Source organism: Denticeps clupeoides, chromosome 2, assembly GCF_900700375.1.
Source record: "Denticeps clupeoides chromosome 2, fDenClu1.1, whole genome shotgun sequence".
Taxonomy (NCBI): domain Eukaryota; kingdom Metazoa; phylum Chordata; class Actinopteri; order Clupeiformes; family Denticipitidae; genus Denticeps; species Denticeps clupeoides.
In genome coordinates this window covers 10,107,312-10,120,504 of record NC_041708.1, presented here as the reverse complement: position 1 = coordinate 10,120,504, position 13,193 = coordinate 10,107,312, and the positions used below count along the sequence as shown (strand labels likewise).

At 40.8% G+C, this 13,193-nt stretch overlaps 1 protein-coding gene across 1 annotated transcript in view; it reads right to left on the bottom strand.

The window, feature by feature from the left end:
• The window catches only part of hpse2 (heparanase 2), a 64,124-nt gene that overhangs the window by 9,514 nt on the left and 41,417 nt on the right, over positions 1–13,193 (bottom strand). Inside the window, exons 7-10 of the mRNA XM_028959472.1 lie at positions 10,805–10,898; positions 9,067–9,173; positions 8,865–8,979; positions 2,631–2,776 (exon numbers count right to left, since the gene is read on the bottom strand). Coding sequence (XP_028815305.1) covers positions 2,631–2,776; positions 8,865–8,979; positions 9,067–9,173; positions 10,805–10,898 — 462 coding nt within the window. The remainder of the gene's footprint in view (positions 1–2,630; positions 2,777–8,864; positions 8,980–9,066; positions 9,174–10,804; positions 10,899–13,193) is intronic.

The window sequence follows — 13,193 nt, the reverse complement described above, 5'->3', positions numbered from 1 at the left end:
AAAAAAGCCTTTGCTCTTAGTATGTCTTCAAATCTTGAAGAGTTAAAAAAAAAAATTAAAATTCTTAAGTTCAAGTAAAACCTGTCAGATTTGGGCCATGCGAGCACGGAAAAAAACAGGCTTGGTATAAAGTAATGTAGTTCTAAGGAATACTCAGTCAATCACACACTCAGATGGGAAGGTGATAATGACAGGCCAAAAACTTTGAGACAATGCACCTCTCCGGGGTTAGAGCGAGGAACGTAAACACGCCGTTTCTGTTGTTTGATGTTCCCGAAAGGATCATGTGAAACATAGACCATACAAACCGCTTTTGCGAAGAAAAAGGAGGCGGGGGGGTCTGTTCTATGTCGAGAGACGGCATGCTGGCTCGGACAGGGAAGCGCTTCTCGAGTCACTGGCTCGACTCCTCTGAAACCACTAATGGAGCTCCGACCTCATGTTACACAGAGGACGGGGGTAACCGGCAAACAGCTGCCGCACGCGATTTGTCCGCCCTGGAGATTGGGGGATAGGGGGTCTCCGGGGCTATGACTCTATTCATTAAATCTGCAAAATGTAAGGCGTGGAAACACTCCCTACTGTGCTTGGCTGAGGCTCTGTGGTGTGAAATGCATATATAGGGTTACATTTATACATTTAAATCCATTTATTAGAAACATCTACACTTTACCACACCATAGCTCAGCAGTTGTAATGTATGCTTGCTAGTTCCTGATCAGTGGTCAGTCTCTTGGTCACAAGATCACTGCTGGCTAGACCAGGCTCAACATCCCACTACCATATCAGGGTCACTACTGTGTTTTGTTGAATTTGTCTACCAGAAGTGTGTACCTATAATAAAGTGACCATGAAGATACTAACACATACACACACGTTTGAAATTAATACGTTCCAGACACATACAAACATAAATCAACACACTCTGGCTATCACACATAAACACCATGACACACAGAAATACAGTTTTAGACACACGCACACAAGGCATAGCTACCTAAATACACACACACACACACACACCTGTAACTGAGCAGCAAGTGGGCAGGGCAGTGGTCCGTAAGCCTACCCTGCTGATGACAGCTCCGAGCACATCATCCTGGACTCAGACATCACCTTCAAAGGCCCCCGTCACTTTTTATCTGTCCCCGGGACAGACCGTCCTATTGTCCTGCCAGCCCTCTGTCCCCCACCCATTAAACCCCAGAGAGCCCTCCAGATCCTACCTGAGACGGGATGAAGGCCCCTGACCCATTTCAGCACCTCTGTGCTGTTAGAAAGAGCCAAAGCACTCTTGATAATTGATACTTGTTAAGTTTTATGGGCTCCTGCACTGAAAGGCATGGTATCTGGAGTGAGTTATTTATGTGCTTCATTAGGCAGGATGTGGCGCGTTGCGGTAAACGCCGTTATTCTGACATCCTGAGAGTTTTTGTGCTTCTGTTGAGAGGATCATTTGCAGAATGTTTTCATTATGTCGTGAGTATGTCATTAAAAATAAAGATCCTGTTTTCGAGAGATTCTTACCAAAAGTGTTCTACAATGCCAACCTTCTGAACATTGTTATAATATTTACATTTACATTCATTAATTCATCTAATCTTGTCCAGAAATTAGGTTCCAAGCACATGAAAGCAGAATGTTTTCTTTTCTTTTCTTACCAGAATTGCTGAGTTGTGATGTTAGGCAAAAGAGTATGCACTTATTTTTGTAAATGCATAGTTAAAAGGCTAGCCACTCTTACGTGTAAATAAGATTTTTGGAATGATGTTACATGCATCTTTTAATCAATTGTTCTTTTAATCAATAAATAAAATTCAGCCTCCTATGATTTAACCATTTAGGCTATTATCCGACATATTAACAAATGAAATAACTGGAAAGCATTACACCAGCAAGGAGTCATGAGGAATGTTTATGTGCCCCATATACAAAAATAAATGATGGAACAAATTGTAATCAGCATCCCTATTTTGAGAACAGATAACAACAACATATATTTGAACCTATATGCACTTACCACAAATAATGCAGACCCTTGTGACAAACATATGGCCTTTGATAATTGTAATTTTAACATAATTCATTCCCATGAACCTACAATTCCAAAATAAAATTCCCCTGATCTTACATGATTTATTTAGGATGGTCATATTATTGAAACCTTACTGAAACACAATAGTTTGCTCCAACTTGCTTGAGACATGATGAAAGTTCTGGTAAAATAAAATTTCACACCTTACATAGCTAATATTTTTGTGGTAGAGCACAAGTAATGAATGAACGGCTCATTGAAAAAAATGATTAAAATTATTTTTGGATTATACCAAGGTGTGGAAATCAGATAAGCACTCTCTACAGCCAAAGTAACTAAAATTATTTTCAATAAATCTCAAATCAATAGCAAAAAACCCCAAATAAATAAATACATGAATAATTACTTTTAAAAAATGAGTGAAGTTATTCTAAATTATTATTTAATGCTAATTCAAATTAATTAATTGCATGATTAATATAACAAAATAGTCATTGTGTTAATAAAGTAGCACGGAAGTTAGTGTATGAACAATTAGTTCTCTTTTCACTTCACTGGCTGAAAACCCTTGTGTTTCATGCAGGGCAGAGCTTACTTGTAGAAGCTTGTGCAGTGTGCATAGATGCGCAGTTTGTCTCGGATCACCCTCCCCGGCCGCGGCTTCCTCTGCAGCCCGGCGACGTGCACTGCCAGGACCTGTGGCCCCACCAGCTGCTTGTAGAGCATTGACAGCCAGTAATCCTGCAAAAAAGACCAACAACGCAACACAGCATACGTTACTAACTTGTGTTTGGCATGACAAGGTCACCAGCAGGTCAGGGCACATGTTTGGGTGCGATGAAAAGGAAAAGAAACGTCAGTGTGCTTCAACTAATGGCATAAGTCAACTTCATAAAATCAGGGAAAAGCAGGGAGGAAAAAAGAAGGTGCAGTCGCAGCGCATCGCCTCTGTAAGAGGTTCAGAGGAGGAACTTTTCTCTGCCGTCAAAAGAGTCCTTTCATCGGAAAAGACGTTTTCTTGGAGGCGCCAGGGGATGAACATCTTTGAAGCAAACTTTCTTTGGATGATATCAGGGAACAGTGAAAAATAAGATTTCATTTTAGCAGATATTTGGTATATGGGTATCAAAACACTCCAAAAAATCTTTAGAACTTTTCCAAACACGGTGTTCCCTTCACAGTAATGAGCAGAACAGAAACAAACTAGTCCCCAAAATGTGGTTATTGATAACATATCCCCTTAGATTATGCATAGGTTATACCTAAACTGATGAAGCTCTTTGATTTTGATATGTGGATTTTGGAAATGACCTGTAAATACCAGACTGAAGGGCATGGTAAAGGGTTCATTATGGAAGCCAGAGTCAGACAGCGCAGATAAACAGGGGCATAACTCTGCAGATGGAAAGAACGGCGAAGGTCCACTGTTTACAGACAGTTTATAATGAAAGCTAATGGGTATGAAATAAATTATTAAATGAATGCATTAGTCACTGAATTAATAATTTGTTTATTATCCGAAACATTTGTGATGGTTTAAGGATTCTTTTTTTTGTCATACAGCAGCATTCAGTTAAATGTATTTCAGCATTATCCTCAGACTTCCATATCCATTAGCATTAAAAAAACATCCCAACTTCAGACACAATTAGTATAGTATAGTATACATTGGTGAAATATTCTACTTCTTTCTCCAATGCACAATGGATATCTCCCTCTAATGGACCTGGATTGATGTAATATTTTTCAGCAGTAAACCTAATAGTTTTTGCTGCTACATTGTTTCTCTTGATGCAGTTGGCAGTGTTTAGAGCTTCTCGGTTCTGCTCTTGGAGGACCCCCAGCCAGAATGTTTTCATTCCAGCCCTGTCTCAAACTGGCACAGATGATCATTAATGGGATAATCATAAATGTGGCAAATAGAAAATAGCGTAACAATGAAACGAGCGTGACAAGTGAAAAGCCTACAACACAATGTAACCTAAATTTGATCATTCTTTAATAGTAATTCCAGTGAGGAAATAGTAGGCAATCAAGTTATTGGCAACAGTCTCATCGTTATGTAGAGTAAAGGTGGGAATCACCCTGTGATCTGCATTCTGAAACACCGGAAAGCCGTTTTAACACTATAGTGTTAACGCTATAGTGCCTCCTGCTATCAAAACAAATGTGCTCTCTCTCTCTCTCTCTCTCTCTCTCTCTCTCTCTATTTATATATATATATATATATATATATATATACACACACACACACGCACGCACGCACGCACGCACATATATATATATATATATGAAATACTTGAGGAGCCTCCAAGAACAGTGCTGTAGATTCTGTTATACTCATAATAAACCGCAATAATCAAGGGTTCACATTGTGAGTTTTGTCTGTTGAGCTTTTTCTAGAAGGGAGCCACAGATTCTCAGTGTTGCAAACTACTGCATTAGTTCCAGTGTCCAAATGGGCTACACAACAAGTAACAGACGCTTTTACTCTCCAGGAATCAGAACACACATTGGTGTACTGCAGTGTCCACCTTTTTGTCCTAGGTCAAAAGGTCAGAGGCCTGGAGTAATACATTTAGAAATTAGCCTGTCAAACGCCACCATGTATCTCATCCAAATACATTCAGACATGAATTCCCACTCAGAGTAGGAAAACATAGCCTATGTGTACAGAGGGATATAAAACACAGCTCTCCCTCTTTTCTCTTTACAAGTCAAGTGATTTTTTTGTGATACACTGCAGCGCAGCACAATTTGACCCATGACACTTAGTGAGCAGTGAGCAGATACCAAAGAACATTATCTTGCTCAGTGGAACCTCGGTGGTTCAGGATTTGAACCTGCAAACTTTCAATTATGGGTCCACTTCCTTAAGTGCTAGGCCACCACTGCTCCAGTCCAATTGGTCTACAACGTCGTATTATATTAGAGACAGGTGTAGGCTGGCTTTCAAGACGTTCACTATATCTGAGTTTAGTGGTATGTCATGTTCATGAAGGGGAGACAGAAGGTACTAACTCTGCATCTCCTTAGGACCACAGTTAATTAGGCTGCCAAGATCTTTCTCAGCCTCCAGTGATGAAAGGTCTTTGCTCTGAATTAAGTATAGGTCAAGCGTTTGCAGGTTTGTGCAATTTGTGGCCACACTGTATATTAAAGCAATGGGAAAACAATGCTGTAAATGCAATAACACGCTTCCTATCAGCAAAGAAAATCACAGATATGATTTTTTTTATTCATTGCTCTTGAGTTGGTTGGACACATTGGACACAGAGTGTAGCACACATTTATTGCAACATGTTAATAATAGAAGTTTCTTTCCATGGTTGTGTTTAAATGCACACTGGCAAAGCATTTTTTACAGACATCTAAAATTAAAAACCACCAATCCTGAACAGTAAAGCCTGTCCATGAGCACTATTTTCAAAATGGTGCTCAGTGCAGTGCTACATGCTTAGTCCTTAGTATTTACATAAATAGACAAAACAAGAAAGGACCGTTTGTTAGTTCTCGGTTTTTCTTTAAGAAAAACCGACTACCTTTTTTTCAGAACACAATGGTGTTTAAAGGAGCCCAGTTACTCTCCACATTCTCTCAGGCCCGCGACTTCCACATTCTGGATGATTTATTCCTGTATCTATCAATACCTCACATGCCCCAACATCATTAAAGATTAAGTGTTTCTGTATATGTTTATCTACAGTGGTGTGAAAAAGTTTGCCCCCTCTCTGATTTCTTACTTTTTCCTGTTAGTCACATTTATATGTTTCAGACCATCAAATAATATTAAATATTAGTCAAAGACAACTGTAAACACAAATGCAGTTAATTCAAGGATTTTTTTATTAAGAGAGTAAAAAAAATTTCCAAACCTGTGACAAGGTGATTGCCCCCTAAACCTAATGGTTGGACCACCCTTATAAGGAATGGCTGCAATCAAGCGTGTCTTTTACAGCACGGTAGAAGAATTCTGACCAACTTATCCTTACAGAGTTGGATTATTTTCGAGCATTAACCGCCTTTTCAAGGTCATGCCACAGCATTTCAATAGGATTCAGGTCAGGACTTTGACTATTGAAAAGGCCACTCCAAAGTCTTCATTCTGTTTTTCTTCAGCCAAACATAGGTGGACTTGCTGGTGTGTTGTCCAGCTGCTGAACCAAAGTTCATTTCAGCTTGAGGTCACAAACAGATGGCCAGACAATCCAGACAGGATTTTTTGGTAGACAGCAGAATTCATGGTTCCATTTATCACAGCAAGTCTTCCATGTCCTGAAGTAGCAAAACAGCCCCAGACCATCACACCACCACCATTATATTTTACTGTTGGTATGATATTCTTTTTTCTGAAATGCGATGTTAGTTTTACACCAGTTGTAATGGGACATACACCTTTGAAAAAGTTCAGCTTTTGTTTTGAGTATTTTCACAAAAATTCTTGGAAAAATTGAGATGAGCCTTAATGTTCTTTTTGCTCAGCAGTGTTTTTTTCCACAAACAAGCCATTTTTAGCCCATTTCTTTCTTATGGTGAAGTTCTGAACACTGAACTTAACTGAGGCAAGTGAGGCCTGAAGTTCTTTGGATGTTGTGGGGTCTTTAGTGAATCTTGGATGAGTCGTTGCTGCACTCTTGGGGTTATTTTGGTCAGCCAGCCACTCCTGGGAAGGGTCACCACTGTTTGTGGATAATGGCTCTCACTGTGGTTCATTGGGAGTCCAGCTTCAGAAATGAACTTCTAACCTTGTCCACAGATAGATCATGTATTTCTTCTCCTTTGGATCTCTGCATGATGTCTAACTTTTGAGGGTTGAATTGGTTTGGTCTACATCACTTTGTCAAAAAGGTCCTATTCAAGTGATTTCTTGATTGAGAACAGGTTTGGCTGTTCTCATACACACCACTGTATTAATTTATGTAAATCCCAAGACATGTGACCTTACAGTCGTAAACAAGCTTCATGCTTGGTGCTTAGCAAAAAATGAACATTTCATGTTTTACCTATTATTATTATGATGGCTTATGGAATGTTAAAAGTTGATTGTGTTGTCACATGTATCATTTATCTAAATACAAAGATTTAATAGGCAAATATTTTATCATTGATACTTATTAGAATTAAGGGATTTGGAAATTGAACAAGGTATCCTGAAGTGTGCTCATGACATATGCTCCTTTTGTCCTGTTACTCAGACCAAGAAACTTCATGCCCCGGGCCGGTCCCTCACAACCCATTTAGCTGAATAACATGGTATGACATGGGCAGATGGAAAAATATCAGGACCGAAGGACTGAATTGTGCCCAGGACCTCTTGAACCATTCTGAACTGTGTCGGGCAGCTGGGATCAACTGGGCCCAATGGCTGCTCGGCTCGTTAGATTAAAGGGAAAGGCCCCAGACATAAATTCTCCATCAGATGGACAGGTTGGGCCTGCAGCGAATTCTCTCAGTGGGAAGGCTGGCAGCAGACTCAGACGCCCAGCTATGTTAAAAGCATTGTGATGCCGGCAGGGGGGCGATTGCTCCTAAAAATAACGGCAGGTTAGCGGATAGCAACAAAACGACTGCAGAGCAAAAAAACAGACCGTTCCAATGTTTAATAATCGGGATGTCCCTTGGAGGAAACTCATGTTTGTGCTCTCTAGGTCAAATTTAGCGTGAAGCAAAAAAGCCAAATTGTGGCTATTCCTTTGTGTCACAAAGCCACAATGCAAAAGGCAGCAAAATAACACTTCCTGGGTCACTTTCTTTAATAAGACATCAGTAATTACAAAAGGGAAATAAGAAATAAGACATATTTTATGTCTTCATGAATGTATTGCCTTAAACAAAACATTTTCTAAGCATTTGGCATGCCCAGCGCAAGATGTGTCTATTGTGATCTGGTTTTCATGTGGTTGCCTGGCAATAAACCTCCCCCGGCGTGCTGTATCTAGGTAAATTATGGGCTGAGCATTTTGGGAGCAGGGCGCAGGGTTTTAGAGGGCTCACAGTTTGACGCCTGCTGTTCAGCCAGCCTACAGGAGTCTGTCCAGATGCTCAGGGCCGTATGGTGCTCCCAGGCTCAGTCGGAGGCTGGGGAAGTTTAAGTGGTCGACAGTGGTGCTTTGGGGGCTGGTGGATTAGGAAGGCTACCTGTGGGGCTTCAGGGGCTCAGGTTGCGAGTTTCTCACCAGCTGGCTGCTCTGCGGGGCTTGCAGGTGGGGGGGTGGGTAGGCGGGGGTCGTGGCGGGAGATGGTGTCATTGTCCTGGGATGTGGACAGCGGGCTCAGGTTTCATTGTGGGCTCGCATCGACGCTCAAGCATTCAACACTGCTAAACACCTTTCATCTCAGCTAATAGGTCCCACGGGAAACGCTGAGGATTGCCAGAATGGTTGGTGTTGCTGTGTGAATGAGATACCGTACAGTTTCTAAGAGTTTTCAGATTTAAATGTACAATTTGTAAATAATTATCAATGTATATACAGTACAAACTTTGATGAAGGCTATTTTGAAAAACCTCTCAGCCTGTAATATTATTATTTTTTTTTTTTTTGGACAATGTAAAATTAGTTAGGAGACTAGGTTTGTTGACTGGCAGTGTATCATAAATATATTATGACAAATTTTTTCATCAATAGTTTGTAATAAGTAATTTTTTTTATAATTACCTAACTATTTCCGTAAGGGCTGTCATGATTATTTAAAAGTATTAAATTATTAGTTAAAAACAAATTATAATTATACATGTAGGCCATAAAGTTTTATAATTTTGTTCTGAAATAATAATGCAATGTTTGATGGGTAATATAATGTGCTTCAAAAGGCAGAGTACATTACTCACAGGTACAGGATTGAAGTGCTGGTCCACCAGATGATTGTAGCCGTAGTCAAAGAACGAGTGGCGGAGCACAACATCGATGCCATGCATGGCGGAAATACCGAGAGTGTTTATCCATCTGGAGAGAAAGTATATCAAAGTATTATAGAAAAAATATTTATGAAAGTAGTGTGAATACAATGCTTGAAATATGTCATTTACTCACAAAAAACAGGCAGCGAATGTGTCTGATAGGTTGTTGGTGCCACCTGCCCATGCGGGCCCGACTCCTCCAAGCCACACTTTCTTTCCCGGAGCGTGTGTTTTTACTATCTGAGCAAAGAAGCACACAGACACACGCACACACACACACACACACACACACACACAGGTCAAGATCATGACTCATTCGTTCACTGGTGTTCCACCAGTAGGTGACAGTTTGGAGTTTACGCTCACTCTCCCTTAACACATCGATATGTTAAGTGGTAACGTGAGTGCAGGAGCTTAACGCTGGAAAACAGCCAACCACAGCAGGCTCACTAGCTTGGCGCTGGTCGCTAATGCAGTTGAAAAAGACCTGCCATATTATCGCAGTTTGCACTGAACTGCTGCCAGGGGGAGCATAACCCAGAGCAGCAGGCTGTAAACTATTATCTCACTCTGGCAGGACAGCCAATGCCACTTCTTCATAGTGAACACCTACACACATTAATACACACATACCCATAAAACTCACCAGGTTCCTTGGATAGCGTAGGCCCTTTGCCCTTGCAAAACAATTGTGCAAAACCATATGTACACTTTTCGTATATTGAAAATATGCATCTTTATCTTTAAAATATGCAAATACAAATATATGCATGTTGAATACTGAATGTCAACAAGTGAACAACAATTAAAAATGCTCAGTAATTAAAGTTTAATCACACGAGTGTACACATATACACACACATACACTACATGAATGTGAAACTGAAGAAGTCTGTGCCAGTTCACACTGAAAAAAAATATAGTTCCTTTTTTTAAACTAGGTTTACAGAATTAGTTTACATTAATTTGATCCTTTTTAAGATTAATAGGACACTATAAGCACCAGCCATCCCGTTTGATCCATTCTGCACAGAAAATAATGCAAGGACAGAATTTGTTCCCATTCTGCCTTAATGGCTGATCCGTTCCAGATATTTTTCGAGAGTGCATGTGCAGAACAGATTGGGAAAACGGGGCAGATATGGAGACGTCACATGCCTTTAAACTCAGGAACTGACTTGCATGAGAATGAACAGCACTTTTTTTTTATTCATTCATTTAGTATATAGCACCATTCACATTACCAATTATAAAAAAATAATAATGTGTATGATGAACTATTTTGATTTGTTTCTGTTTCTGATTTGTCATGCAACACTTCAGCATCATGGGAAACAGAATAATCAGCTTTCTTTCTTTTTAACACCTTTTTAACAGTCCCAGGTCCCTGTTGTTATTATAATCCAGTAATGTCAAAAAAGTGTCTTCTTTCTCGGTTGTAGCACAGATGCCAGATGTCTCATGCCTGCCTCGTGTAAAACCAAGGGAAGTGTGCATTTATAGAGCGCGCCCCACCAGGAAACTGCAACCTAGCACTCCTAATTAGCAGCAATCCTGAAACCCTCCCCTCCATCTTCCACTGACCCCACCCTACTGCTGAGCTGGGCCAAGGCTTGTTAACGCCATGGCACTCCGCTTCATGACAGCTTTTATAAAACTGGGGGTAGACAAGAAGCAAAAATTAACGATGGCAATAGGGACTTCATTACCCCAAAATGTGGTGACATAATCACACCACTGGAGATTTTGGCAAGATGGGAAACACAAGTTGTTTTCCCAGAAGAGATATTTAAGGCTTATCTGGATGCAAAATGTAGGAGAAGCTCCAATTGGAAGGCCAATGTGCAAACTACTGGGTGGTTAGTCCTCACCTTCAGCACCTTGGTGATCTGCTCTGTCAGCGTGTCCAGCAGCCGTGTTTTCATGAAGTCCTCCACTTTTGACACTCGTCTGTCCATGTAGTAACTGCAACAGTCAGACAAAATCTAATTCAGTGCAGCAGTAAGGCAAGCAGATAAAAATGCTGTTGAGTTCTACCAAGAAGATTAGAAACAGCATTGGTTGAAACAGTTTTGATGCTGGTTCAGAAGTTTGGCCTAACGTCCAGCACTGTCATATCAGCACCTCCAGGTTGGTAAATATCTTAAATTAATATTGCTCAACTTTACTTGCCAAGGAGTCTTGAAATAGTCCTTTCAATGGACCCTATGGATTACTTTTGCGCTGCTATAGTGGAGCAGAAACAAGAGATGGTCACTCTGGACTCACTCAAATCTGGCATGCTGAGCTCTCATCTCCTGCACCCAACGATTCAGACAGACTGAAACACCAAAATAAATATGGAGGCGGACACAATCATCACTGGGTATCTTCTAAGCCATGGGAGCATAGAGGTGACACACTGTGAATGGCACGTGACAATTCCAGATTTTCTACCCAGATGCCTTGCTACGGATGCCACAGTAATATCAGTCAGCCCCACAGTTGGCTCTCACCAGGGCTTCACAACCTGTGCCGTCCACAACTTCACAGTCAGTACCAGCCACAGCTGGTTCCCATCACTGCTTCCAAGTACGGCGCCCAGCATGTCCAGGTCCATGACTTAAGACTGGACTTGTGAACTACCATGTCAATTAAAAGGATCTGTTAAAAGGACACAGGAGTGCTGGGTTATTGTTGTGTGCTGATTGGTCAGCCTCAATAATGAGTGTCATTAATTTTAATGTGAAGCACCTGCATGAGTCTTTCAATCAAGGAAACAAAAAAAAGTCAAGGCACGAGAAGAATGGAACTGTTCAGCCATGCCTGGGAAGCCTTTTCATTTTATTTTTATTTTTTGTACAGTCTGTATAACCTGAAGTAGCTTAAAGTATCCACAATACCTGCCTTTGTGGCACCCGTACGTCCAATTGCTGGCCACAGCTTAAGTATTGGCACCAGTACAGTCCTGGGTGTCCTGCTTCTAACGGTACATCCGGTTTGTTCATGTCTATTCTTCACATGACACCACCCACAGTTAAGCCACTGCAACCCCAGATTGGAGTTGACCATGCAACTACAATGAACAACTGAGTTTCCAGTAAGCATTTGGAGCCAGTGGACCCCACTCTGGTCCACTCATGGTCCACTCTACTGCTGGTTTTTGGCAATGACGCTTTTCTTGACTTTCTTTTTTTTTTGTCTTTAAACTACCGGTGGAGATGGACTCACATGACCTTTTCTCTGACATCTAATGTACAATCTATACTGCTCTATTTCAGCTGTCTGAAATTAGCATTGACCAATGAAATATTAACCCAATCTAATTTCTTTAAGCCACATTTGAAGTATAGTCTGAAGGAAATACAACTATCTGTAAATATTATATTTACCAGTATTACATAAAATAGAATATTGTATCAATTAACTGTTTGATCTTTCATCTAAAGCCCATTTTCTAGAGTTTGGCACAAATAGCAGGTTTCAGCCTGTGGAGTTTATTGAGATGTCAAAGAAAGAGGCAATGACAAGACGCACAACCTTTTCACGTGAAAAACAGATGTGGAGAGAAAGTCAGGGAGGGTGAGAGAGGATGACAAAATGAGGTAAAGCAAGGATGACCATCTGGATGGAGGAGGTCAGTAAAGTATCCACCTTGCTGCCGCCATATCTCAGGTTTATCTAAAGCCAACCACCTCGCTTGAGGTTGCGCGCTTCAAGGAAACTGTGTTGATTTACAACCCCCCTGAGACATCGAGCACAACTGTCGAGTCACAAATCTTCATTACCTCTTGATCTAGAACACTGGTTAAATATCCGCCAGATCCACCAGTTCCTTTTTTCCCCCCATGTGGTTCACCGGGAAAGACGACCCTCAAAATTAGTGGTCACATAACGAGCAAAACAACATTGAGAAGGACAGACACCAGAAGATGTCAGTCATCTGTTTTGCAGCGTAGCTTGAGGGTTCCAGATGTGAGGAATTGCTCACTGATGCAAACCACTGGGGTACCGGACTGTAATCATACACTGCACAGTGTATGCAGAAGGCAAAGTTTGTATTGCAAATTAATATTCCAGGGTAAACTAGCACTCACATTTGAACCAGAAGACCACAAAGTCACAAAGGTTGTGTCCCTGAGAAAGTCACTTAACCCTAGGATTGTCCCTGTAATTACTGATTGCTCTGGATAAAGGCCATAAATGTAAATATAAGTCGCAGCATACAGTGTATATAAATTTTTTATACACATCCTATGGGGAACTAAAGGACGAGAGGCA